The sequence below is a fragment of the Eptatretus burgeri genome, chromosome 9, assembly GCF_056783735.1.
Source record: "Eptatretus burgeri isolate ZD-2024b chromosome 9, Ebu_testis_v1, whole genome shotgun sequence".
In the NCBI taxonomy this organism is placed as follows: Eukaryota; Metazoa; Chordata; class Myxini; order Myxiniformes; family Myxinidae; genus Eptatretus; species Eptatretus burgeri.
Window position 1 is genome coordinate 11481281 of NC_140969.1, and position 27913 is coordinate 11509193.

General features: G+C 44.2%; 1 protein-coding gene across 8 annotated transcripts in view; it reads left to right on the plus strand.

The window, feature by feature from the left end:
• POT1 (protection of telomeres 1) overlaps positions 1-27913 on the plus strand; it is a 278625-nt gene that overhangs the window by 204878 nt on the left and 45834 nt on the right. For all 8 annotated transcript variants that reach the window (XM_085894077.1, XM_085894073.1, XM_085894076.1 and 5 more), the window contains 3 exons: positions 7427-7582; positions 14224-14402; positions 26102-26187. In XM_085894077.1, the coding sequence (XP_085750203.1) occupies positions 7427-7582; positions 14224-14402; positions 26102-26187 (421 nt within the window). The remainder of the gene's footprint in view (positions 1-7426; positions 7583-14223; positions 14403-26101; positions 26188-27913) is intronic.

Sequence of the window (27913 nt, forward strand, 5' to 3'; positions counted from 1 at the left end):
TATACCCCGAGCATCAGCAACCCCCTCCTGTTTCCCCCCGCGCTGAGATAGTGCGACCAAGGGGGCCCCTTTCCCACCCCCTACCAGACACTGCCCGCGAGGCCCGCGGAGTTGAGGCACCATCGCCGCTCCGCGTCTCATCACCAGACGGGTAGGCCCGACCCGGTCTCGGCCTCAGGCCCGCCTCATCTTTGAGGGTGTTCTTTTCCTTGGTTTTGGGTATGTGTTGTCGGCGCCGTCTGTGAAGTAAAATTGTATAAGTGTTGCCGTGTGCTCGCGTAATCGGTATTAGATCTGCATTGTCGCATTTGCTTTTTGTGTAAAATTGCATTGTGTTTCTCTTCTTTTCTATGTGCTTTTGGTGGAATTGAATATGTGTGCTTTCCGTTCGTCGCGAATAAATGTGCTTTGTGTTGAACTGTTTCCCGCTTCGCTTCGTCATTTCCTTCATTGAATCCTCATCTTGCTTCACGTAAAGGGTTGGTAGTGGGCTGAATACGCCCGATAATTAATTGAACCGTCGAGGCTGACGATAACACCGCTCGGTTATCCCGATAGTACGGAAAGGGTCGCTTAAGTGGCCCGTGTCCGAAGTCGACCTGCGGCGAGGTGCGATCGCCCGGTCTACCCTCCGTGTGGGTACTTAGGTAGGTCGAATTTGGCGAGCAACCCTATCCCACGCGGGGGCTGATTGGCTCGATCGCGGTGAGACCGAAAGGTCCACCCGTGACTGGTTCCCGGCGTTAGTCCGAGAGGGTCACGACTGGATTGTCCGTCCGGTGGGCGACGTTCCGCGATTCGAGTTACGTGGCCGTCAGCACGCCGGCGGGCGCGAATCCGTAACACTGGTGTCAGGAGTGGGATACAAATCCATCGCCCTCCTCACGGCACTGGTAACGGAGAACGGGAAAACGGGCTGTCCTGTCTCCAATTAAATTCACGGGAATCGGTCCAGGGGTGAGAGAAGCGACCCCCGATTCCCTCCAAATTACGAGCGAGCGAAATTAACCCTTCACGAGAAGCAAGATGGCGTCTCAAGGCGAGCGGGAGCCGGGGGTATTAGAAATGGATGTAGAATGTGTAGGATCCATGGCCCAGGATGGAATGCCCGTGCAGGAACATGAACTCGTCCAACTGAACCCAGAGCCCGAAATGGGTGCGGCAGCGGCCGCGGTGTATGACACCTCCCCCCCCCCCTCTCCACCAAAACCCTTCCCCAACCCTTGCCGAAACGGCTCAGCTGAGTGCATCCGACATAGCCCAGCTATGCACCATGCTGGCGGAAATGACAGTGAAAATGGATGCAAACGCAAATGAAATTATAAACGAAATGAAAGGCATGAACGAAAAGATGGATGCGAATACACAAAAATTGGATGCGAATACACAACAAATGAACGGAATGGAAACAAACATGAAGGAAGGAATGAAAGAACTCCGGAGTGAGACGCAGAACATGGGCCGATGCCTGCAGGCGGGCATGAAGGCCGTGACCAGGGAGATAGGAATGGCGACTCCACGTGTGGAAGCAAACGAGTTGGAAGGGGGTGCAACGGCTGACAGGCCCGCGGTGGAGGCGGGTAAAAAAATAATTCGGGGGGCGTGTTGGGCGAGGGTCGTGACAGAGGAATCGACGGTGACCAAGAGGGAAAAATTAAATTTGGAGACCAAAACGTGTGAGACGAGACACGAGGTGACGACGACAGAAACTTATAAATGTATAGAGACACGGGAGACAGAAAAAATAGAGGAGAGACAACACGATGAAGACAAGGTTAGTGACGCACACACACACACGGAGGTAGTGGAGGATAATGAGGGTGAGCTGGTGGACTGGGTGGAGGCCCGGTGTGAGCAGCGGGATAGCCTCCTCCAGGAACGAGGGGAGGGAGTCTGCCCCCTTGAGGTGAGTCACGACCAGGTGAGTTCGGTCGTGCTTTGCGAGGTTGAGGGGACGAGTGCTGTGGACGGGTGCACGGAAAGCTTGGCGGGTATAGAGGCCCCGGAGACCCTTGTGGGGACACGAATCCCCAGTGTGGTTGTCCCTGTGTGTGTGGTGCAGGGTGTGAGTGCGTCCCCGTGTGTGGAAGCGACCCCGTGTGTGAGTGGTGTGGTGGCGATGGTGCCAGAGTACGTGCTTCCCAGCACGCCGTGTGTGGATGAGGAACCGTGTGTGGAAGAGGCCGTGGGTGTGAGTGAAACGGCCTGTATGAGTGAGGCACCGCGGGTGAGTGCCCCCGCGTGTGTGAGTGAGGCACGGAGTGTGGATGAGGCACCGCGGGTGAGTGCTCCCGCGTGTGTGAGTGAGGCACGGAGTGTGGATGAGGCACCGCGGGTGAGTGCCCCCGCGTGTGTAAGTAGTATGGTTTGTGTGAGTAGTGAGGCACGCGTGAGTGAACGGCCGTGTGCAAGGTCGCTGTGTGCAAGGGAGACCGTGTGTGTGAGAGAGCGGTATGTGAGGGAGATGTCGGTTGGCATGCGGGAGCACGCAGCCGCGTCTCCCGGTGTGAATGTGATGGAATGGTGTGTTAGCGTCGTAACACGCGGGAGTGCGTGTGTGGAATGGAGACGGAGACTGCGACAGAAGAAAGAAAGCCGAGTAGCGGCTGTAGTTGTTTCGGGGACCGTGCCGGGTTCACCCAGCAGTGAGCACGAGGTTCGTGCTGTGCAACGCACGAGACCGCCACGTGCTCGCTTGCGGGAATGAAGTCCCGGTCCGGAAACGCACGCGGTGGATTTGCCGATCCCGCGGACGGACAAAGTTTAGGCAGGATTTCGGATTTGGACCGGACGGGTTCTCCACGCGATCGTGTGTGTTAGGCTCCAACGGGCAAAGCACATGTGTTCGCGTGGGGAACCCCTCGAGACGTGGGGCTTGTTTTTTTTTCTGCGCACGGTGACGTCATGGCTGCACGTGTGGTTGGAATCCGGCAGGAGGGGTATCCCGGCCGGATGGTACCGTCCAAGGAGGGACGAGGTACACGTGCAACTGCATGACGTCACGGGCAGGTGTAAAGTGCGCGAGCTCTGAGTTTCCGCGCTGGTGCTGCGCATGTAGAAAAAAAAAAAAAAGAAAAAGGCAAGCCTCACTTTCGGGTGCACAGGATTCCTGGGCAAGGGGTGGAAGACCCCCTTACCTGGGCACAGGATGGAAACTAGTTAGGGGGAAGGGTTAGCTTAGCTAGACCGACTTCATGGGGCAGGGGTAAGTCCTCATGGAGTCCGTGGAATGGATTAGTTAGAGGGATTGTAGCCAGATTTAGGTTGGGAAATAAAATGATTGATTTGGAGACAGAGACAGACTTTGGATGTGTAGTGGGGACGTAGCTTAGTTACGTAGGATAAAAGGAACGTGCTACTAGTTTAAGGGACGACGTGGGAGCACGAGTTAGTTAGGGGAGGTAGTTAGGAGGATGGCAGAGTTCAGTGGTGTGTGTGTGTTGAAGAGTAGTTGGTGAGTTGTGAGGTGAGTACTTGGCGAGTGAGTGAGGCCAGCGGGTCTGTGTGTATGGAGCGAATGGGGAATGCATGGTGCGATGAGTGATTGGGGGGAGGAGTGACTCCCGCCCAAGGGACCCCGGGGTCAGTGTAGAGTGAGTTAGCTGGGTTAGTCAAATTAACAAAAATGGAGGTCATTTTGCTGTTGGTGGGAATGTAGGCTCGAAACCCATTTGGAGGGGTGCAGGAGCCCTGTTGACGGGCTTGGGAGCGTGGCTGCGAAAGGTGAGCATCGCTGAGTGGGTACCCCGGGCACCAGGCTAGTCGGCCGTGGTAGGCCAAGGGCCCATGGGGGGCCGGGATAGCGTAGTGGGCACGGGTGCGCCTGCTTGGTGCGGGGGCCTGGGGCGCCATTAGCCGCGTGGGCAGTGTTGTGGGCATGGGTGACCCTCGGAAAGGGGCCCGGGAAGCCAGCCTGCCACGTGTGCGTTTCAGGGGAGGTGCCATGGGGGGCACTCCCCGGTGTTAGGGAGCTGGTAGGCTCGGAGGCAGTGTAGTGCCCGGGGGTGCCATAGCGGGAGATTCGGCAGAGGGTCGTGCCTGCCAAAGGGAGCCACGTGTCCCAGCCAGGAGACCGTGTGAGGGCACGGAGAGAAAATTGGGGGGCAAGGCCCGAAATTGTGAGGACACCAACACAGGCGACGGGAATCTGGGTTGTTAGAACCAATAGTTTAAGCGAGAGGCGCTTGTTGAAAGCCCCGGGGTAGTTTAACAGTTAAACGGTTAGGGTAGATTAGGAGATGTACCCCTCCGCACCATCCATCCCCTCGCTCTCGTTGTGGGCCGCTGGACCCACTTTGTGTTATAGATCGCTGAACTCTGGGGAGGCCATCCTGAGGCTTGAGTTGGGCCTCGGCACAGGACGTTAGCTCTCCCTTATTCCCCTCCGGGAAGGGAACGTAGGGGTTGGGAGTAGGCTAGGTGACAGGATAGGTTAGCCGAACAAGGACGATAAAGGGGGTTAGGGGACGATTTATAGTGGGGAAGTAAAAATAAAAACAACAAAAAAATAATTTGGGGCTAAATTGGGGTTTGACAAATTAAGGGAGTGGGTATGTACAGTGACAGGCAAAGGCGATAGGTTGGGAGGGAGACAGGTAGGTAGGTCCGAGCCCGCCTTCCAAGTGGCCAGCACCACCGCACTCCCTCCACCAACCTCCACTGAACGGCAAAGGCTGGCCAACTTCATCGGCTGGCCGTGTGTTGCTGCAAGGCCTGTGCCGGCTGGATCGTCTGCAGCTGCTGTGCTGCAAGGCCTGTGCCGGCCCACTTCATCTGCCGGCTGGCTGTTTTTCTTCAAGGCCTGTGCCGGCCAGTTCATCTGCCGGCTGTGTTTGCCTGCAACGGCCTGGTTCTGCAGGCTGTGTTTGCCTGCTGCCTTTGCCATGCCATGCCCACTGCCCCTGTTCACCAGCCCCGTTCAATTTTTGCTTTGCCCCCCCCCCCCCTGTTCATTGCCATGTGTGCCAGGATCAAGGCAACAGTTTTCAAGCTGCAAGAACTGCCCTGTTGGCAGCTACAACACGGGCCTGCAGTGGCGGCCCATGCACCGTGTTTGTGTCCATCCATCCATTCGTTGTGTTCATTGCGTGTGCCACTTGAGCTGGCACGGAGACTACGTTTGTGCAGCCCATGCACCGTTGTGGTTCACTGCGTTCAGTTCAAAAAGGAAGGCCTTGGACTGCATGTGAGCAGCCAGCCACGTTCCCTGTCACCTGCATTGTTTTGAGCCAGAGACTGCATGCGAGCAGCCTGGCTCCCTGTTAACTGCTTTTCTTTTGCAGAGTTCATTGATCCTGGGCCATGGTTTAGTGTAAAATTTGTAAGTTAAGGTTAAGATGTACTGTAAATATGAGTGCGCCCCCGGCATGTCTGTCCTAGCGCCGGCAATTTTATTTAAGTCGTCCATGTGAGTGAGTTTGTTTAGGTAGTTACGCAGCCCTCAGGTTATTTATTTTGGGGACACGAATACCATGAATGTCGCACTCAGGGATCCGTAGGTAAAATGTACTAGGGGAAAACTACACATGATGGCACACGAGAATTTGACGACTCGGGACGAGTCTGTAAAAAGGGGAGGGGTGGTGTTGTGGTTACCAAATTCGCAAACCACCATTCAGGTCCCTTAGGTGAGATATCTCGGTAAGTATATGTGTAGTTAGGCCCAAACCCGTTGTCTAGTGGGAATACATGTCATTTATGCGTGCTGCGACTCTTCAGGATAGCCGTTTTTCTTTTACTATCTTTATTTTGGACCAACCGCCATTGTTACCACCACCAACCACAACATCAACCACCCACCGCGGCGCCGCTTCACGTCACACCTCGCAACCGTCGCATCACCACCGTTCTTGCGCCGCTTGTGGGTACCGGTGTTGGACTCGTGCAGGGCGCGCGCCGAACAGCGTGTACAAAATCACGGATTTTGTGCTTCAAAAACGGATCAAAAACGACACACGCCCACTTTTGTTCCGTCCAATCGGTGAGCGAGGGGCGATTTGGCCCCGCCTCCAGGGCGTTGGAGGGCGATCGCTATATGCAAATTTATGGATCAAAATGCATTCACGCCCACTTTTTCTCGGGCCAATGGGGAGCGAGGTGAAAGGTCGAAGGCAGGGGGTCAAAGATGAGAGAGCGAAGCCACGGGGCTTATATAAGCGACCGCGTTCGTCAAGTCAAGAGAGTTAAGACTTCGCGGGCGGTGGAGTTGGGAAGAAGAAGCAAGAAGGAGTTGGTCGTCGTCGTGTGCGTTGGAGTCGGAGCAAAGGGGACGGAGCTGTGGAGAGGCGGCGAGGGCAGACGAGGGGGTGCTCGCGTCGTGCAGGGAGCTGCACACCAGGGAGGCCGACGGCGCGACCTGGCCGAGGTGGAGACGCTCGTCGCGGGACTCGAGGCAGAGTAGAAATCCTCTATACCCCGAGCATCAGCAACCCCCTCCTGTTTCCCCCCGCGCTGAGATAGTGCGACCAAGGGGGCCCCTTTCCCACCCCCTACCAGACACTGCCCGCGAGGCCCGCGGAGTTGAGGCACCATCGCCGCTCCGCGTCTCATCACCAGACGGGTAGGCCCGACCCGGTCTCGGCCTCAGGCCCGCCTCATCCTTGAGGGTGTTCTTTTCCTTGGTTTTGGGTATGTGTTGTCGGCGCCGTCTGTGAAGTAAAATTGTATAAGTGTTGCCGTGTGCTCGCGTAATCGGTATTAGATCTGCATTGTCGCATTTGCTTTTTGTGTAAAATTGCATTGTGTTTCTCTTCTTTTCTATGTGCTTTTGGTGGAATTGAATATGTGTGCTTTCCGTTCGTCGCGAATAAATGTGCTTTGTGTTGAACTGTTTCCCGCTTCGCTTCGTCATTTCTTTCATTGAATCCTCATCTTGCTTCACGTAAAGGGTTGGTAGTGGGCTGAATACGCCCGATAATTAATCGAACCGTCGAGGCCGACGATAACACCGCTCGGTTATCCCGATAGTACGGAACGGGTCGCTTAAGTGGCCCGTGTCCGAAGTCGACCTGCGGCGAGGTGCGATCGCCCGGTCTACCCTCCGTGTGGGTACTTAGGTAGGTCGAATTTGGCGAGCAACCCTATCCCACGCGGGGGCTGATTGGCTCGATCGCGGTGAGACCGAAAGGTCCACCCGTGACTGGTTCCCGGCGTTAGTCCGAGAGGGTCACGACTGGATTGTCCGTCCGGTGGGCGACGTTCCGCGATTCGAGTTACGTGGCCGTCAGCACGCCGGCGGGCGCGAATCCGTAACAATATGTTCTCCAGGAGTTGTAGACTTTTTTTTTTTCTTTTTTTTATATTCGCCAGGATTTTTTGAATTTTGATTTCAGCAAATATCCATGGCAACCGTCACTAATTGTTGCTAGGTATTTCATCGGATTTCTTCATTTTGAAGTGCATTTACACCTTTGTTTGTCTCTTGCAGGTGTGGGATGGAACATTGTGCCCTTTTACCCCATATTCACCACCATTGGATAATGTGAAATTGAAGAGCGATTTGGAGCTTCTGCATCGTTCAAAGGGTCTCACCATTGACATAATGGTATATGATGACCATGCTCAATGTGCATCAACCTTGCAAGTGGGTTGCTCATGAACACCTGTTATGTTTATGTTACGTTCAAGTGTAATATGCTACATTTTGAATTTGTTACATCACGGCCAGCACTTCAGACACAGATGTGTTGTTTCTGATTTAGTGACATGAGGATGCATTAGACATATCTGTCAGACTTCTGCCAATTTGTGGGATTCTACTTATTTTGCTTCAAAGTTGTCTGTAATAAACCCTTCACCCCCCCCTCCCCCACCAACCACCAACAAAAAATAAACCCTTGCTTGTGTGATCATGAAAACATTTCAGTATGCACTGTAAACCAACCTGAGATCTTTCTATTTCCACAAATTTCCTGCACATTGGGGGAAAGAGGTGGGGGGAAGGTTGGGGGGCTGGGGCTGATATGTATTCTTTACAGATATGGGGGCAGCAGTTATAGCTATGAGGTACCTTTATCATGTCTCCAAGGTAACATGAACTTTTGTTATTTACATCTGCAACCGAAAGTGGAAGGAGGTTTTGTTTTCACCCCTATTTGTTTGTTTGTATGTCTGTGAGCAGGATATCCCAAAAAGTTATGGATGGATTCGGACGAAACTTGGTGGACATGTTGGGTGTGTGACAAGGACGAATTGATTAGACCTTGTTGAAGGATCCAGATACGATGTGTGTATATATATATATATATATATATATATATATATATATATATATATATATATATATATATATATATACATACATACATACATACATACATACATACATACATATATATATATATATATATATATATATATATATATATATATATATATATATATATATATATATATATATATATATATATATATATATATATATATATATATGATATTTTTCGAAGTGATTCTTCACCATTGAGAAATTGGGCTAAAAATTACATCGAGCACGATATTTCAAAAAGTGGATGAATTATGACAAAACTTTGTGGATGATTTCTGTAGGTGATATGTACAAGCAGATTAGATTTTGGTTCATGTCTGGATTCAGATCTGGCCAATTGGTGGGATACAAAATGTAAACTGTTCATCCTGGTAGAGGTATGTGCTCTAACAAGTGCTGTTCCAGTTTATGTATTTAATTCTGAGCACAGGGGAATTTCTTTTTGTTCATCATCTTTTCCTTTAAATGATTGATCCTCACATCTTTTACAAATGAAAATCCCAGCTTTTGTGAAGAAATTTCCAATAATACCACTGCACCTATTGTGACACCATTTATAACACTGCCTTCAACTAATTGAATTCCTTCCAACTCCTTTTCCACATATTGAACAAGGCCATTGTCTGCTTTCTTTCCTTTGTCTCTTTCTTTGGGACTTACCATTGCCTTTGTTTTATTAATGTTGACACATACAGTGCCTTCAGAAAGTATTCACACCCCTTGACTTTTGTCACATTTTGTTGTGTTACAGCCTGAATTTAAAATGGATTGAATTAAAATTTTTGTTTCTCACCGATAAACACAAAATAACCCATAATGTCAAAGAGAAACACGTTTCTAGAAATCTTTACAAATTCATTGCAAATTAAAAGCTGAAATGTCTCTCGTCACGACGTATTCAACCCCCTTGCTATGACACTCAAAATTGAGCTCAGGTACATCCAATTTCTTTTGATCATCCTTGAGATATCTCAACAACTTGTTTGGAGTCCACCTGTGGCCAATTCAATTGATTAAAACATGGTTTAGAAAGAAACACACCTTTCTATATAAGGTCCCACAGTTGACAGTGCACGTCAGAGCAGAAACTCCACTATGAAGTCAAAGTTCCAAGTAACTCTCCGTAGAACTCCAAGATAGAATTGTGAGGAGGTATCGATCTGGGGAAGGGTATAAAACAGTTTCTAGTGTTGAAAGTTCCCAAGAACACCCTTTGCCCTGATGTATAAATATATGTTTATCAGGTATGCACATAAATTCCGAACCATAACCCTAATACCTTGACCTTGGCCCTGCAAAATGAAACCTATATCTAACGTGGAATAAAGAAATATTTTGTATAAAATTGAGTAATTGAAACAACTGAATATGAATTCATACATACGCCTGTCACCGTTTTTGTCTGTTTGAATGTTCGCCCTCGCAAAACAACTCTCCGTTTGTAGTGTATGATTACATGACCTCTTTGACTCGACATCCGTGAGACTTTTCTTCCTGATACGATAAATAGCATGCGTTGTTATTTTGAAGATATTTTCACGTCTCGTTTAGTAATTTAGTATGATGTATCGACATATCGTGTTAAAATGTTAGAGTACAATATGGAAAGGATGGTCCAAACGACGTTTTTACTTTTTTAAAATAGATACTGTACAGTAAATTTTGCCGGAATTGTGCCCAGTCCGAGTCCTTGGCATTCCGTGTCAGAGTCCCCCAAAAAATGGACTCGAGTCCAACATCAGTGTGTGTGTGTGTGTGTGTGTGTGTGTGTGTGTTGGTTTGTGTGTTGGTTTGTGTGTTGGTTTGTGTGTTGGTTTGTGTGTTGGTTTGTGTGTGTGTTTGTGTGTGTGTGTGTGTGTGTGTGTGTGTGTGTGTGTGTGTGTTGGTTTGTGTGTGTGTGTCCATAACTCCAAAACCATGAAACCCCGGGGCCTCAAACTTTGCATGCATTCTAAGAGAACTCCAAGGAAGTGCATGAATGAAAATTGGGTGTTTGCGTTAATTTAAACACCCTTTTTTGAAGATAATTTACTGACTTATTTAATTATCCTTTCTCAAGGCATCATCCTTGGTCAGCCCTCTGTTTGCTGGGGTCTAAATTCACCATTTTGTTTGGCCTATTCAAACATGCCTTGATTTGGAAACACTATCTACTCTCAGAATAAAGTATAAAATCAAAATATACCTGATTTGATAATCTAATCTCGTCAACGAAATAAGTTTTGAAATCTGAAGCTTTTAACAAATTATCGATTTTTATTATGAAGTGTATTTATTTAAGTAAGCATTAAGCTTACCTGCTTTTGCAAGCCATGGCGATCTCGTCCATAGGGGTCTTTTTTGCCTTTTTTTCTGGCAATTACAAAGGCAGTTTGCCTTTTCACCATTTTGTGCATTCTGCTTTCATGACAAAATATTAACATAAATATACTAATAGTTGCTGCAATATATTAATAGTCAGCTGTTGCTGAAAGTGAAGAGGTATGGAGACAGCACACATGGACGTGGTACAAATGACTCCGTGGAATGTGTGCATGTCTGGCTGGATGCTTGGTTATATGTGCACTGGTCTCACGGGTGCGGCGTTCGAGCTTGAACTCGTATCTGCGCCCGTGGTGCGTGGCGCTGTGGAGTTGGTTATGTGGTCGTCTCGCAAACCATGTGATTCTGCACGTGGGGAGCAGATGTGCTGCAACATCGAAGCCATGCAGGATGTGCCTTCACCCCCCTCGTGCTGCCTTCACCCCCCCTTCCCTCGTGCTGCCTTCATCCCCTCCCCCCTCATGCTGCCTTCACCCCCCTCCCCCCTCATGCTGCCTTCACCCCCTCCCCCTCATGCTGCCTTCACCCCCTCCCCCTCGTGCTGCCTTCACCCCCTCCCCCTCGTGCTGCCTTCACCCCTCCTCATGCTGTCTTCACTCCCCCCCCAGTTGCGCTGTCTTCACTCCTCCCCCCCCTCACGCTGCCTTCACCCCCCCTCCCCTTCCTCGCACTGTCTAACAGCTCGGCTTCTGAGTGCTTTAAATGCGAGTTTTGAAATTGGCCCATTACCAGATTTTTAAAGCCAATTCACTCATGCTTAATGTCGAGGTCCCTTACCTTGAATGACCACGTACAGGTTTTTATGAACAAAAGGTTTATTACAACAGAGAGGGTGGAAGGGTGGGGGAGAGACACACACACACACACACACACACACACACACACACACACACACACACACACACACACACACACACACACACACAGTGCCAACAGTGCCAAAATTGTACCAGTGATAATTTGAGCAATGGGAATGATAAAGAACCTCACAAATGTTCTACAAACCATCCCTGGGAACATTACCTGATGGAACACAACTATGTGCACAGAATGACATCTGAATACGTGAAAAATTCAACAGACTACAGAATCCAATTTGTATGCAAACACGAAGACAGCAACCCAGAGAAGGTATCCCTAAACCACCTCGCAAAAAAATTCCAAAGACTGGTGCAAATGGAAGATGTCACGCAGGGAACTGAAACGGCAACAAATACAGCCCCAACAATTGCAAAAAAGACAAAAGAAGAATATAAAGTGAAATATCAAAAGATGCACGCCGACAACTGAGAGAACGATAAAAGAGCAGGAAGATGTATTTAAAAAAAACAATTGGACAGAATGGGCAGAGACAAAGAAGGCTCATTGGAATGGCTAAGAAGAGGTCAACTCAATCAGGATGGAGAACGAATCATTACAAAAGCCCAAGACCAGGGAAACTCCACGAATGGCTTTAAAATATGGCAGGACTGGGTCAAATGGGCCAGTGTAGGTTCTGCAAGATAAAAACAGAAAGCACAAGCCCGCTCCTATTTGGGATGTAAAAATCTCATGTCAGAACAACTCCACACACGGAGAAACAACAAGGTTTGGCGTGTAATCCACCGGCACATCTGAAAAACTTCAATATCCTAGTTCCATAAAACTTATGGAAAGATGAACCAAAAACGATAATTAATAACAAGGAAGTAATGCTCACATACGACCTGATGATCCCATCAAACGTGAACATAGAAAACAAAGCATTGCGACCGGATATAGCACTTGGGTATAAAAAAAAAATTTAATAAAAATTTTTTACTCATTGATGTGTTATTTCCCAGTGATTTTGGCCAAAACAACACAAATCAAGAACATGACCAAATACCAAGAACTCAAAAATGAAGTGAAAAGAACCTGGAATTTCACGGCTTGGTCCGTGACTTGTCTGATTCATTCACATGGGAACACTGGACAGACACGGCACAAAGTTAATGAGAGATTATAGAATGCAAGCTGAGCCATTCAACAGCAAGGATGAGGCAAGTTGAGTGGACAGAGGATGCGAAGAATAAATATTTTGTTTCGCAGGTTATGACCACAGTGCAGTCATTCTTGTTTTTCTGCTTTGTGACGATTGATAAACATTTGTGGCTCAGAACCAATCCTGGGCAGGTTGCCACCCCCATCGCAGAGTGCAGGTATGTGTGTTTTGCTGACCAATGGGAAGTGAATCACCACCATTGAGGGAAATTGTGAGGCTTTACCCACATGGCCACCATCTCATCGTCATGGCAGAACCAAACACTTTGAGTAGTGTGTAAATCAAATTAATGTATATGAGGATATTCAAAAGAAACTTCCTCATTATACTTTCCCTTCATTGAGCTACTCCATCGATGAAGGATTTTAATATCGTCTTCATGCAAGCGTTTATTTTATTGTTAGATTTTACTTTCTGCCACTTATCTCACGTATAGTGCGTACAATTAATATCTCCTTATTGTTTCATTCAATTTCCTTCTGCTCGACTACTCTCCGGCACTATGTCGATATGTTTTTGTTCTGCCTGTTCCCTTTTCACCGTCTTTGTCTATAAATCTGTTTTCCATTGTCGTTTAGTTCTTCAATGAGCCAACACTTCTGTATAACCAGAGTTGGTGTCAAAGCCACCCAATGCTCACCTGTTCATACATTTTTCGTTTTTAAAAGACTAGTCTAATAATATTTTTTATGAAGCATTGCAGTGAAGTCTGATCCAAATAATTTTAAAGCAATATATGTATTTGTATATTGTAATCAGTAAAAAATAGTGTGGAAGATAAAAACATTAGAAAGGAAAAAACTTTAACGTTGATGTGCTACAAAAAGTTAAGTTCAAAACAGGTCAAAAATTTTTAAAATTTAAAATTATTTTTTTTATTTCAACTTCACTACATCAATAATATACCTCAAAGGAACCCCCATGCCAAATATCAGCATCCTAGTACACATATTAAATGAATGGCAAGCTTCTAAATAACTTGCACCAAAAACTTTAACGTTGATGTGCTACAAAAAAGTTAAGTTCAAAACAGGCCAAAAATTTTAAACATTTGAAATTACAAATACACCAATAATATAACCCCAAAGGAACCTCCATGCCAAATATCAGCATCCAAGTACACATATTAATGAATGGCAAGCTTCTAAATAACTTGCACCAAAAACTTTAACATTTTCACGCTGACGCTCACGCCGGGGGTATCGCTATAGCTATCTGTTCTTCGAGCAGGCGAGCTAAAAAGACCTCTTTTGTGGAGGAGTTGGGGGATCAACTATCTGTGTGTCAAACTCTTCTTGTGGATATCTTCTTTCAAATCGCTGTTTTTCAAGAAAATCTAAACGTTTCGTCTTTCACCCGTCATGATTTTCGTTGATGTTTCTTCTTGAATAGTCATCGTTGTACAGGTAAATAAAGTTGGAACACTTGCAGGATGTGTTTTGAGTAATATTGACATGAGCAGTTGGGGGAATGTTGAGTAGATCCCTCAGTAAATAAGCGCCCTGGAAGAATACAGGTCTCCAAGATGATGAAATGTTAAAAATATTGAACTCGTGCTTTAAAAAGCCACGTTGAGTGAAATGCATACGTTTTGAAAATCGAATTTCTTTTGCAGCCCGGAGTCTTCCTAAACATATTCAACTTGCACGTTACTCAACCTGCACTCAGTTTGAAGATGGATCAGAAATCCGATGACCGGCCCAGAATCCATTTTGTCCTGCACGGTACCTCCGCTTTTGGCCGTGGCTTGAAGGTGCTTCCTGAACATTGTGAAGCAGCTTTAAGCTTGGGCAGGTGAGCCTTTTATGCTTTCAGAATTGTAGTTTTCTTTTTCCCATTTCTTTTTAGATGTTCTGGTATGTTGTTTGCAGCTTACCTCCATCATCATATTTTTTTAAGGAATAAGGTGAGTATGAAAATATAAGAAAAACTAGAATGGCACTCGGTAGAGCGCATACCTCCACCAGGCTGAACAGTTTACATTTTGTATCTCACAGGGCTGGATTTGCATCTGCACCTGCATTTTACACTGTTTAGAAATTAAAAAATTCTCGCATCCCGATCCGGATTCGTATCTTCACCAAAATCTAATGAAAGAAGAGGGGATGAAAGTCCCTTCCACTCCCGCCCCTCTTGTCTCATGCCTCCTTGCTGTGAGTTGTGTGTTAGCTCTCATACGAGCCTCGACCAAGGTATACAAAAAAAAAAAAAAAAATTCCTCCTTGTCACACACCCAACCTGCTCACCAAGTTCCGTCCGAATCCGTCCATAACTTTTTGAGATATCCTCCTCACAGACACAGACAGAATGACAAACAGACAGACAGACAGCCAAACAGGGGTGAAAACATAACCTCTGCCACCTAAGGTGGGCAGAGGTAGCAAAAGCACTTTACTTGTGCGTTTATCTTCCTTCCAGAAGATGACAGCTCATGGCTAAGTTTCTAATCACTCGGTGATGTCAAACAAAACAGTCCAAATCCATCCAATCACTAGTTGTTGTCAAAAATTCCCACCTTATCAATCGCTAATCGCAAACGAAACACCGTCGTTCATCTGAATGAATAATTTTGGATTGGCTCAGGTGCAAACTTGTCGAAGCTGTTGTTTAACCTCCATGTTTAACCTTCCGCAAGCTGTTATTAACATAAATAGTGACATTATGCTTTAAGTACTGTACTAATGTTTGGAACTCATTTCCTTTTTATCTTTATTTTTAATTGACATTATTGCACAGGAATTATAATATACAGTACCTGCAATTTTTTTTTTACATGAGAAAAATTTAATAATACTCTTGGTCCTGTTGGACTGTGAGAGTTGAATATTAAACTGTAAGCCTTCACAGTGTTGAGCTTGTATTCATGTTTTTTAAATCGACACTTAGGTCTCTTACACATGGCACCTGGGTGCTGGTTTGCATAATTTCTGAAGGCATGGCAATGTTGCTTATGTGATGGCCATAATGATTTGGACAGGTATTTGGGATTTTTGATTGAAGCAAAGCGGCAGTGGTGTGAGAGGGGAAGGGTTGTTGAGTGGGCATGGGTCTTTTGCTTGGTGTACGTATGAATCGCGATTGATGTTAGATATACAGTGGCCTGCAAAAGTATTCACCGCACACCAATAATGCCACATTTAGATGAATTACGAATGATGTAGAAACAATTTTTCCAAACTAACTTTTATGTTCATAACTCAATAGATCAAACTAAACACTGTTATAGTTGAAGGAGGTTACATGTCAGGAATACCTGTAAAATACATGTACAAATCAAAATTCACTGGTTGTAAAAAAAGTAACATTTTTGTCTCGTCTGAACACAAAACATTTCTCAACATGCCTGCAGTATCATTAAGATGCTCTTTCATAAACTCCAAATGAGGTTTTCAGATGTGTCTTGTTCAGTAATGGCCCCTCATTCTTATCACCTGTTCATCGAGGCCAGCTTTGTGAAGGGAACAGGATATTGTTGATTGATGAACACTGATCTCCCATCTCGCATCTAGAGCCTTGCAGATCTTTCAAAGTCATTGATGGATTTATTGTAACATCCCGTACCAGTTTCCTGCTTGCCCGGCTGCTGTGTTTGGATGGGTGACCTGATCTGCGTCGTGTCTGGGTGGTACGATACGTCTTCCACGTCTTAATGATGGATTTCCCCATACTCAAAGAGACAACGAGTGACTGAAATCTTCTTATAACCCTCTCCTGAACGGTGCTTGTCCACCACTTTATGTCCTACTTATTTGGAAAACTCCTTTGTCTTCATGTTTGCCTTGTTGGTTGACCAAGTGAGTTGCACCTTAAAACTCCTGAGATAAGTGGGGAACTTAATGTTGAAGTTAAACCACTGATTACATACAGGTGAAACATATTACAGTTATTTTGTAACTTTTCAAACAAATAATTTACTCCTGAAGTGATTTAGGGTAAATTAGGCAAAGGGTTTGAATACTTATGGACCTGAGAATCATCTGTTTTTGTTTTTTTTTCCTGCTAATCGAACTTTTTCACATTTAATCTACATTTTTTAGCTTTCTCACTTTGGAGTAGCTTGTGAAGACTGCTATGTATTAAGTTTGATTTGAAAGCATCATGAAATAAGCTCGGGTGGCATCAAAATGTGAAAACTTTTTAGAGGCGGGGGGGGGAATACTTTTACCGTTCAGTGTATTCCTTTCTTCTTCTTTTTCTGTTTTTTTTTTTCATGCTGTTTTTCCCCTTGAAGGCCCTTGGATGTAGAATTTCTGGAGAGTGAGGAGGGAAGCTTGAAGTACAAATTGTTCTTAAATCACAAGAAGGAAAGAACCTGGTTTGGTAAAATATGAGCACAGTATGTGAAGGCTCTCTGCAAAGTGGCCATGATTACGGTGCCTTAGAGAAAGTATTCACATCCCTCGACATTTGTCACATTTTGTTGTATTACAGCCTGAACTTAAAATGGATTAAATTGAGATTTTATTTGTCACCGATCGACACAAAGTACCCCATCATGACAAAGTGAAAATGTGTTTTTTGAAATTTTTCCTAATCGATTAAAATTTTAAAGCTGAAATGTCTTGAGTCGATAAGTATTCAACAATTCGTAGAAGCGCCTTTGGCAGTGATTACAGCTTCAAGTCTTCTTGGGTACGTCTGTATCGGTTTTACACATCTGGATTTGGGGATTTCTCCCATTTTTCCTTGCGGGTTTGCTCAAGCTCTGTCAAATTTGATGGGGAGCGTCGGTGAATAGGAATCCTCAAGTCTTTACACAGATTCTCAATGGGAATCAAGTCTAGGCTTTGGCTGGGCCACTCAAGGACTTTCACATTCTTGTTCTGAAGCCATTCCAATGATGCTTTGGCTGTATACTTGGAGTCATTGTCTTGTTGGAACATAAATCTTCGCTGCAGTCTGAGGTCTTTTGCACTCTGAAGCAGGTTATGCTCAAGGGTTTGCCTGTATTTGGTTCCATTCATTGTTCCCTCTATCCTTACAAGTCTCCCAGTCCCTGATGCTGAAAAGCATCCCCATAGAATGATGCTGCCGCCACCATGCTTCATGGTCGGGATAGTGTCAGATGGGTGATGAGATGTGCACGGTTTCCACCAGACGTAGCGCTTTGCATTCAGGCCAAGGAGTTCAATTTTCGTTTTGTCAGACTACAGAATCCTTTGCCTCATGCTCTGAGTCTCTCACGGGTCTTTTTGAAAACTCCAGACATGCTGTCATGTACCTTTTTCTCAGAAGTGGCTTCCATCTGGCCACTCTCCCATTAAAGTCTAGATTTGTGAAGTGCTGCAGAGACTGTTGTCCTTCTGGCAGGTTCTCCCACCTCAGCGAAGGAACTCTGTAGTTCTGTCAGTGTGGTCATTGGGTTCTTGGTCACGTCCCATGACCAAGGTCCTTCTTGCTTAGTTTGGTTGGACGGCCAGCTCTAGAAAGAGTCTGGGTAGTTCCATGTTCTCTACTTTTCATAATGATGGAGCTCACTGTGCTCTTGGGAACTTTCAACACTCTAGAAATTGTTTTATACCCTTCCGCAGATCTATGTCTCCTCACAATTCTATCTTGGAGTTCTACGGACAGTTCCTTGGACTTCATGGTAGAGTTTCTGCTCCAACATGCACTGTCACCTGTGGGACCTTATATAGAAAGCTGTGTTTCTTTCTAAACCATGTCCAATCAATTAAATTGGTCGCAGGTGGACTCCAAGTTGTGGAGACATCTCAAGGATGATCAAAGGAAATTGGATGCACCTGAGCTCAATTTGGAGTGTCATAGAAAAAGGGTTGAATATTTATTGATGCAAGACATTTCAGCTTTTCATCTTTAATGAACTTGTAAAATTTTCTCAATGTTCTCATTTTGTCATTATGGAGTATTTTGTGTTGATCGGTGACAAAAAAAATAATCTCAATTTAACCGATTTTAAATTCAGGCTGTAACACAACAAAATGTGAAAAAGGCAAGGGGTTTAAATACTTTCTGAAGCCACTGTACAAGACGAAGAAGAAGCCATGTCACGTGAAGACGATGACATAATTGGAAGAATGCATAATCTTCAAAAACCTCTGCAACCTTTTGGGAAGTGGTTAAAATGCACAAGAAATATCCAGGCGAAAATATATAAATTTCTCATTTACCCATTTTATCATGCTCCACGAACTGGACCTCCATGTCACACAGTACCTCTACATTACAGTCGTTGCCATCGCGTCTATCACACCATCGACCGTCACCGCTTGAACGCGTGTTGTACTTCGCATTCAGACACGTATACATTTCTCAATGCGGAGTTCTCATTTGATAACCGTTTGTTTGTTCGTTTTTGTAGTTCTTCATACCTGTATTAACAGCATCCTCTGCTGGGTATTACTGGTATGACTATCCATTTTGTGTGTTGCACGGGGTTTTTTTGACATCTTTGTTATGCAAGCAGAGAAAGGTTTGCCGGAAGTTTGTACCTGATGTGCTCGCTTAGTTTATCAATACACTAAGCTGAGGATTTTGTGCTGCAATTTAGGAGTTTCAGGATGTTTTTAAAGCTTCGGCATACGCAGAGGCTGCTCAGGCGCTATTGATATTCAGTTGTTGGAACAAAGATTATTTTCAACGTGTACGTTGTATGGAGCACGTGGTTGATTCAAACCAATGTTTACATGAGAACGGGTGCTTTTCAAAGATTCCTTTTATATTTGCATACAAAACTAGAATTCGGTAGAGCGTGTACCTCCGCCAGGCTGAACAGTTTATGTTTTTTGTAGCCCACTGATGGCCAGATCTGCATCCGGACCTGAACCAAAATCGAATCGGCTTATTCTTGTCACCTACCCAACTCATCCACCAAGTTTTGTTATAATCCGTCCGTGTTCGAGATATATATATATATATATATATATATATATATATATATATATATATATATATATATATATATATATATATATATGTTGTTGTTCATATTTCGGCTGCTCCCGTTAGGGGTCGCCACAGCGGATCATCCGTTATGATCCGCATACTGATTTGGCACAGGTTTTACGCCGGATGCCCTTCCTGACGCAACCCTGGTCGCCTCTTACGACACAGGGATCAGGATTTGGGTTTCGCCATGATTCCGGGCTGCTCTACACCCTGCCCAGTGCAGAGCCCCCGTCCTCAAGCGATCCTCCAACCCAAGCCTCCGAGTAGCCGGATTACAGGCGCACGCCACTACGCCCGATGTATATGTATATGTATATGTATATGTATATGTATATGTATATGTATATGTATATGTATATGTATATGTATATGTATATGTATATGTATATGTATATGTATATGTATATATATATATATATATATATATATATATATATATATATATATATATATATATATATATATATATATAGTATATACTGTATAGACATTGTTGGCCCCTTTTCTCAAAGGTGAAGAATCACTTTAAAAATTACAGTTCTTGTATCTAGATCCTGGATCTTCACTGAAATCAAATTGATTTGTCCTTGTCAAACACACACAGCCTGTCCACCAAGTTTTGTACGATTCCGTCAATAACTTTTTGAGATATCATACTATGTATTGTTTGTGGCCCTATCTCTCAATGGTGATGAATCATGTAAACAATTCCAGCATCCGGATCTGAATGTTCACCAAAATCGAATCAATTCATCGTCGGCACTTTTTTTTCACTTTTTGTGTTCCATCGAGTCAATGTCAAAATGCCGATTGGTTTTCGTCCTGGGTGAGTTTCATTGGGCATTAAATACAATTAAAAATAAAAAATAAAAAAAACCTAATGACATTCGAAGAGCGTACAAATACATGCACCCTCGATCACACGCAGAACATTTATCTTGTGTTTTAACAGCGAATTTGAAAATGTCCTGTCTTCAATCTTGTCCGCATACAAACCAAGGTATGATGAATTGTTTATTTTCACAATCTTCTTCCACAATTGCCACATTTCACACTGGAGTGATCATGTACTTTGCTAAACCTAAAGTAAATCGGATCACCAAGGCACTCGATCTTGCTTATTCTGTTTGCAATTAATTGTCTCTCTGCATCATAGTTTTGTCTACAACGTGTTTCTTCAATCATTACTGTCCAGTAAAATGATACTGAATCATAACTCTGTGTGGCTTAATGGATAGAGCTTCCGCTCTACATCTGGAAGGACTGTGGTTCAATTCTGACCCTGGTCAGTTCTGGAGAGGAGGAAATTCCTTAATTGTCCATCAGTGTGGAGGGAGAAAAGTGATGTCATAAAGATGGCGTTGCAGGTACCCAGAGTGCTCCGGGAAGTTACTTCACGCCCCGTAAGCTCAGCGGCTGTTAGTCTGAAGTAAAGTTCAGTGTTGTCTCATGTATTTGTCTCCAAATGTGCGTGATTTGTGTTTCAGCTACAACTACAACGGTAATCGGTAGGTCGCGTACTTCTGACAGGCTGAACAGTTTACATTTTGTATCCCTGATAGGCCGGATCTGAATCCGGATCTGAACCAAAATCGAATGGGCTTGTTCTTGTCACCTAACCAACTCATCCACCAAGTTTTTAGTCATAATCCATCCACAAATTTTTGAGATGTGCTATAAATCGTTTTTGGACCTATCTTTCAATTGCGAAGAATCAATTTTAAAATTCTCTTATCCGGATGCAGATATGGATCTTCACCAAAATCTGATTAATTTGTTCTCGTCACACATCCAACCTGTCCACCAAGTTTCATCCGAATTCATCCATAACCTTTTGAGATATCCTGCACACAAACAGACAAACAGGGGTGAAAACATAACCTCCGTCCACCTTTGGTGGCGGAGGTAATAAGTAAATAATGAAAGGGCATATGTCGAGACTTGGCGTTACGATCCCCCATCGAGAGGAGCTTACTATCACAAAAGCGTTTATACTGCAAGTCGCATCGTGACCCTGGATCAGAATCGGATGTCGATATATTGGAAGTGTTACCTTCACAGAGGGTGGTGCTCACCGAGACATGTGCCCTCATTGCAGCAATTGCCATGTTCACCAGCAGCACAGCATTCTGCGAATTCATGTATTTGGGATTATCCATTGTAATGATATAAAAGCACAGCCAACCAATGAATAGAACTGAACTCCACCCTCAATTTGGTCCAAACCGGAATAGGCAGGGTCGGCCTCACACTTGAAGAGCTTGGAAGGTCAGCCCACACTTGAGGCAGACCCTGCCCATTCCTGTTTGTAACAGATTGGAGAGTGGAGTTCGGTGATGTAACATGACTCAAGCACGACTCTCGTCCGTAATTGGAGGGAATAACCAATCAATTCCCACCTAATCAATTATCCTCGGTGGCTTGGTTTATATAAATTTACTCCTTCCAAGCTCTTCTCGCCAAAGAAAGCTGCATAAAGCGAACAAGAAAACCTGTACAAGGGTAAACCCTTTGCTGGTTCAAATCCTGCCTGAGTTCCTCGAGACACAGACAAACACACAAACACATGAAAACATTATATATACAGTACTGCAAATACTGATACCTATGTAGCAAATACCTATTTTGGGGGGTAAACCCCCCCTCCTCCCCCGTAAATGCCCTCGGACCACAATTTTTTATTGGTGTGAACAAACTTTGGTACATCATGGGTGATGAAGTTTGTGGTCAAGTTTCATCGAAATTGTGGTAGTTTCTGAGAAAAAAGCAAATACATATTTTGGGGGGCAACACCACCCCCTCCCCCCAAAAAACCGCATTCGGGCCCGATTTGTTTTAATGTCGTGAACAATCCTTGGTTCACACCGGGTGATGAAGGTTGTGGTCAAGTTTCATCAAAATTGTTTGTATTGTTTCAGAGAAGAAGTTGAAAGTGTTTTTTGTCGGACGGAAAGACTGACTGACTGACGGAGCATCATCCCATAAGCTCCCTGGAACTACTTTCCAGGTGAGCTAAACAACAACGTTGCATTGGAAATGTTTAAAGTAAATGAGCATAAACTTTAATCTTTATAAGCAGCTGCCAATAGTCATGTGTCAGATGGAAAAACATTTGCCTCTGTAATTCAGAAAACACGTTAATACGGCAAAGGGCTCGGAAATCGAATGTTATCAAATATAATTTGCTTTGAAACTCACAAAGAGAAACCATTTAACCTTTCTAAAGCACATGTGATTCATATAAAATCACCAATTGCTTTAGAAACAGCAATGAGGACGAAGGAAAATGCGATCGCTCGTACTGTATCCTATTTCCTGGCTAAGTACGTCTTGACGTCATACGTTCCAGGTGTAGTGTATATCATAGCATCAGTTAAATTTGTTTTTTCACATTTCAAAGGCAGACTGACAGTATTCTGCCCCCTCTTCCCCCAAACAAAAGGGGGCACATTTCACATGCAGTCTTTAACAGCCCCATTGTATGACAATAACATGTTAACTTGTAGGTACGTGATAAGTGTATACTGCATTTTCGCTTCCTGGTGTGCTGGCTTAAACGTCTTGCTGCACGTCGTGCACGATACCGAAATCCATCATTATTTGGAATTATTTTCAGATTAACCTGCGTCAGCAAACTTTGGCTACGTGCTTGCAGTGCAACAAAGATGTGCCTCGACGACGATGCATCATCAAAAACTTCACGACGACGAACTTAGTCCAGCATTCGATCTGGGACTTGGTGTGGGTGTCGAGTCTTGGTTTGATTCCAGCGCCACTTTAAGCACGTGGGGTGGGTGGGTGTCTCATCTGGGTTCGATTCCAGTTCGGAGTCGTTCCGGCACATCCGATTCATGTGTGCACAATGACATCGTCATTTACCGCTTTATAATCGGCATCCTCGGTAGCAGTGGCAGTTGCAGCATTGTCATAGCCAGTTGAAAGCATGAAAAAAATCACTACAAGTGGATGCCAAAAATAAAAAAATAAAAAAATGTAATCTGCATCGGCAGCATAATCAGCTGATTTATTGTTTTTTTTATATTTTATTTTATTTTTTAATCGGTTGTTGTCAAATTTTATAATCGGCCCAGCACTAACATATATATTTCTGCTCATGAGCCTTCGTCCTGCCCGTGTGTTTTGTCGCCTGCCTCATCGCCTGTTCGCCACTCCAGCTTGTGGACCTGCTTCCTCCTCGTCCACCAGCAGAGCAAAGGCCTCATCTGGTTCTCGTCCTCCGTCCTCGCTTTGTGTCCAACGCCACTCTCTTCAGAGATGATCTCCCTCTCAGAGTCAGTTCTCCTCAAAACTCACGATCCTTTCACGAACTGAACCCGGTTCCTCCCCTCGCTCTCTGGACAAAGCTCCGCCCCTTGAGGCGTCCATAGCTCCGCCCCCTCTTTCCCCCTTGCCTGGCAGAGCCCCAAGGCCACCCAATCCCACCCGGTGCGACATTACAAGGGGTTATATGTAAAATTTCCTGAACCTTAATCCCTCATTAATTATTACCACGCACCATCCCCTGTATGGTGCACATTCCTACAAGACAATCCTTAAAGGCCCAGTCACACCTTGACGTTTTAGCCAGCTTATGCCGATTTTTGAAAAATTTGTCTAAAACGCTGGCACACGTCGAATATGTTATGGGTAAGTTTTGGAAGCATTGAGAGCACGCTGAAAAACACTGCCATACGTCATAGTACGCTGGCTTTCATCGTTGTACTTTGCGGTTGTCCTCAAATTTTAACATGCTTGAAATTTTACGACTTGTGCCAGCGTATGACTCACAAGTTCCGCTACGCTGGCCATGAGTTGTAGGCACGTTATGCGATTGTTGACACACGTTACTTGTAAGGTACTCGTAAGTCGAAACACGTCGAGGTAATGTTTAGCATACCCAAAACTTATTTCTAACCCATGAGTAACGTGTTGTAGGCACGTTACGCGATCGTTCACACACGTCGACACACGTTACTTGTAAGGTACTCATAAGTCGAAACACGTCAATGTAATGGTTAGCGTCAGTGTTCCAGACTCCCTGGTTTTTTTTTTTAATTGTTTTTTTTTTTCTTTGGTACGACGGTGATGTTGACACTTCAATTTCTAGTGCGGTTATGATTTAAATCGTTGAGCGGCAGCCTATTAATTATATTATATTATAACCGCACTAGAAATCGAAGTGACAACATCACCGTCATACTGAAGAAAAAAAAACAAAAAAAACCAGGGAGTCTGGAACACTGACGCTAACCATTACCTCGACGTGTTTCGACTTATGAGTAACTTACAAGTAACTTTTGTCGACGTGTGCCAACGATCGGTTATGATTTGAATCATTGTGCGGCAGCCTTTTAATAGGCTACGCCAGGTGATCGTCGGCAATACGTGCAGCGCGCTATGCATAAGTTAGACTATCGTTGGGCATAGGTAGTGAACGCCGACAACACGCTAAGCATTCGTTGGTATAAGTTATCTATAAGACAACGAAACGTTCTGTGTCCGTTACTAATATGTTATGCATATGACCAACTCGTTATGAATACGTCCGAATTTTAAAAAAAAAACATCAAAAGTTCAGCGTAAGCCAGCGTTTTACATACATTTTGATACGTTGCCATTGCTGGCTAAAACGTCAAGGTGTGACTGGGCCTTAAGCTCACATGCATGCGTGTCCCTGCTTAATCACATTGAGATGGGCTAGCTACTCATACACAAACTATGCTACTCTATACACTTCTATCTGTTCAATACTACATATACATATATATTCATACATGTCTATAATTTTTGGGGGATATTTTTCGTGTCAATTATCCCAGAGGAAGAACACGAGGACTTTTCACGAAATGTGATTTTTTTTTCTCTGGGCAAATTAATTTGGAGAAGCAGCAGCTGTTTCGGAATGAATGCACATGGAGCCAGATTGCGGCACTTGCAGTCCCATGAGACATCTCATGATGATCTCCCTGCATGATGATATTTGCCTTTCCATGAGCATCGCCACGTGCACAGAGAAAACTTAATTGATTTATCGTCGGTTTGTTTTGTCAGGATCTTTTTCGTATTTTGTCGCCCATTCATTTTGCCATTTCCTTGCACTCGCTCTGCCTTCTCTGACATTAAACGTTTTTTTTTTTAATGTTTTCGCTTTTGTGTAAAATTTTGTACATTGCACCCTTTGTGACCTTGTGATCTGGAAGAGAGCTTAAGATTTGGCTGAGTGGGTTTCATTTGGCTGCAAATTCGACACGTGCTGCAAATTATTGTCTGAAAGCACGAGATCGCTTTCAGGACCCTTCCAAAAATTGTTTTTCTTCTGTTATATTTTCCTCCAAGTTATGCTTGAATTAATACTGAGTTAGAGGAATTTTTTTCATTGTTTTTTTGTTTGTTTGTTTTCCTCCATCTATCCCCTCCATCTCCCCGCCCGCCGATTCCAAAGAATAATTAGTTCATGTGTTTGTTTCATTTCGAACTTCCATGTGGGAGAGAGATTGGCAGGTGCTTGATATGTGAACTGTGGGTTTGAGCAAGTGGAGAATGTAACTTTGCCGATCCTCAACTCTTTCACGCACGTCTTTCAGGACCTTGCAAGCTGCTTGCTGTGAAAATCTGCACGAGTCAGATCCTCTGTCTGAGACATTGTATGAAGAAGTTGTAAGCAGCACAGGTATGGAGAAACGTGTGTGTGTGTGTGTGTGTGTGTGTGTGTGTGTGTGTGTGTGTGTGTGTGTGTGTGTGTGTGTGTGTGTTTTTATTTTTTTGCACGAGGTTTAACCAAAAGATCTACATGGCATATTTTGAGAGATGCAACCACTGTATTAGCCTTGCCGTGTCTTCACATGCACTACCTTATACTGGGGAAACAAAACAGACAGGATTGTCCATTTTATTTCATTTTTCTTGATTGACAATCAAATGACTGTTCATCGAGTGTTCCTCTCTCCCAGGAATGGGGATGTTGAAGTTCGATTTTTACCCGGCGCAAGTGAAGTGAAAAGCGGATTGAAGTATTAGGTTCACTTCTGTCTGTCCATTTATCCGTCCATTCATCCACAAGCATCAGTTTATGATCGAGGAACAACTTAATTTCAATCGAATGTTATATTTTGAACACAAATCGGAACATGAATTGGAAAACGGACCTGTAACTTAACAATACTTTGGTTTTGAATTTGTCCCGATTGTGCATGCACAGAGAGGAGTGAGATTTTTGTTTGTTTGTTTGTTTGTTTTTACTATGGCAGTCAAAAAAAATTAAAATCATTCCAAACAGGAAGCTTACTGTGATAACAGTGATTTATGATAACTTACTGTGATTTATGATAACAAATCATAAAGGGCACAAACAACAGGCATGAGTAACTAATGTAATGTGTTTAATAAATTTGTGTAAAAGCCGCTGCATTAACGGCAGTAAACTTCCTGAAATTTGTTTTTTTCCACAACCTTTAAAACTTTTATTTTATTTCAATTTAATTACATACCTGAGGATTAGAACGGAAATCACCTTTTAGCACTTCCAAAAACTTCCAGTTTAAGTTGGACAAAATATTACGCCATTTTACGCCATCTTCACCAATCAAATTTGCCACTCGTGCTCTCAGTGTTGGGGACTATTAAGATTCAGCCAAGATCACAGTTCATAGGAAATATGGGTTTTGGTCGGAAACTCAAAGCAAGAGTGGAAAAGACCCTTCCTGTGTCCTTTTTCTCAAGACTGTGCGGGTGAAGATGTTCTATGAACCCTCAAGTTATATGGTTTTTTTGTTCTAATTTCAACTAACTTTTTTTTTTATGCACCTCACTTTTAATGGTATAAATTACGACTACTTGAAGGTCCACAGAATTGAATTTTTTTTTCATGTGATGACATTGATTTGTAAGTAATAAACAAAGAACTGCACGTGGTTTTTAATTGTAATAATTATTTTGAGGCGTTGAAGTTAAAAATAAAAACAAGCCCAACCTGCCTGGTACTGCCCCTAAAATTATAGGAAACCTCCTTGATCATTGTGCCATCTGTGTGATGTCATCACGAGTACGATTGTCTCAGCATGCAAATAATAATAGCTGCACAACTCGCTTCAGACTCGTGAGAAAGTGAATTTGACGAATAATTTTCTGATCAAAATTCCTCAGATTACGACGATCGTAAAAATCATGATGTAGAAGGTGCTGTCAGACCGTACATGTATGAACCCCAGGTGTAAATTGGGGATGATATCATGCATGAAATACCTGCCGTTCACAATAATCGGGACGACGTCAAAGAAAGACTCAGCAATAACAACTGGTAAGTGGTAAATCCTGTAGCTAGAACATGGTAAATGTGGAGTTTAGTGGTATTTTGTTGCAACACTTCTCTGTAATTCTTGTAGTAACTAGAATAGCAC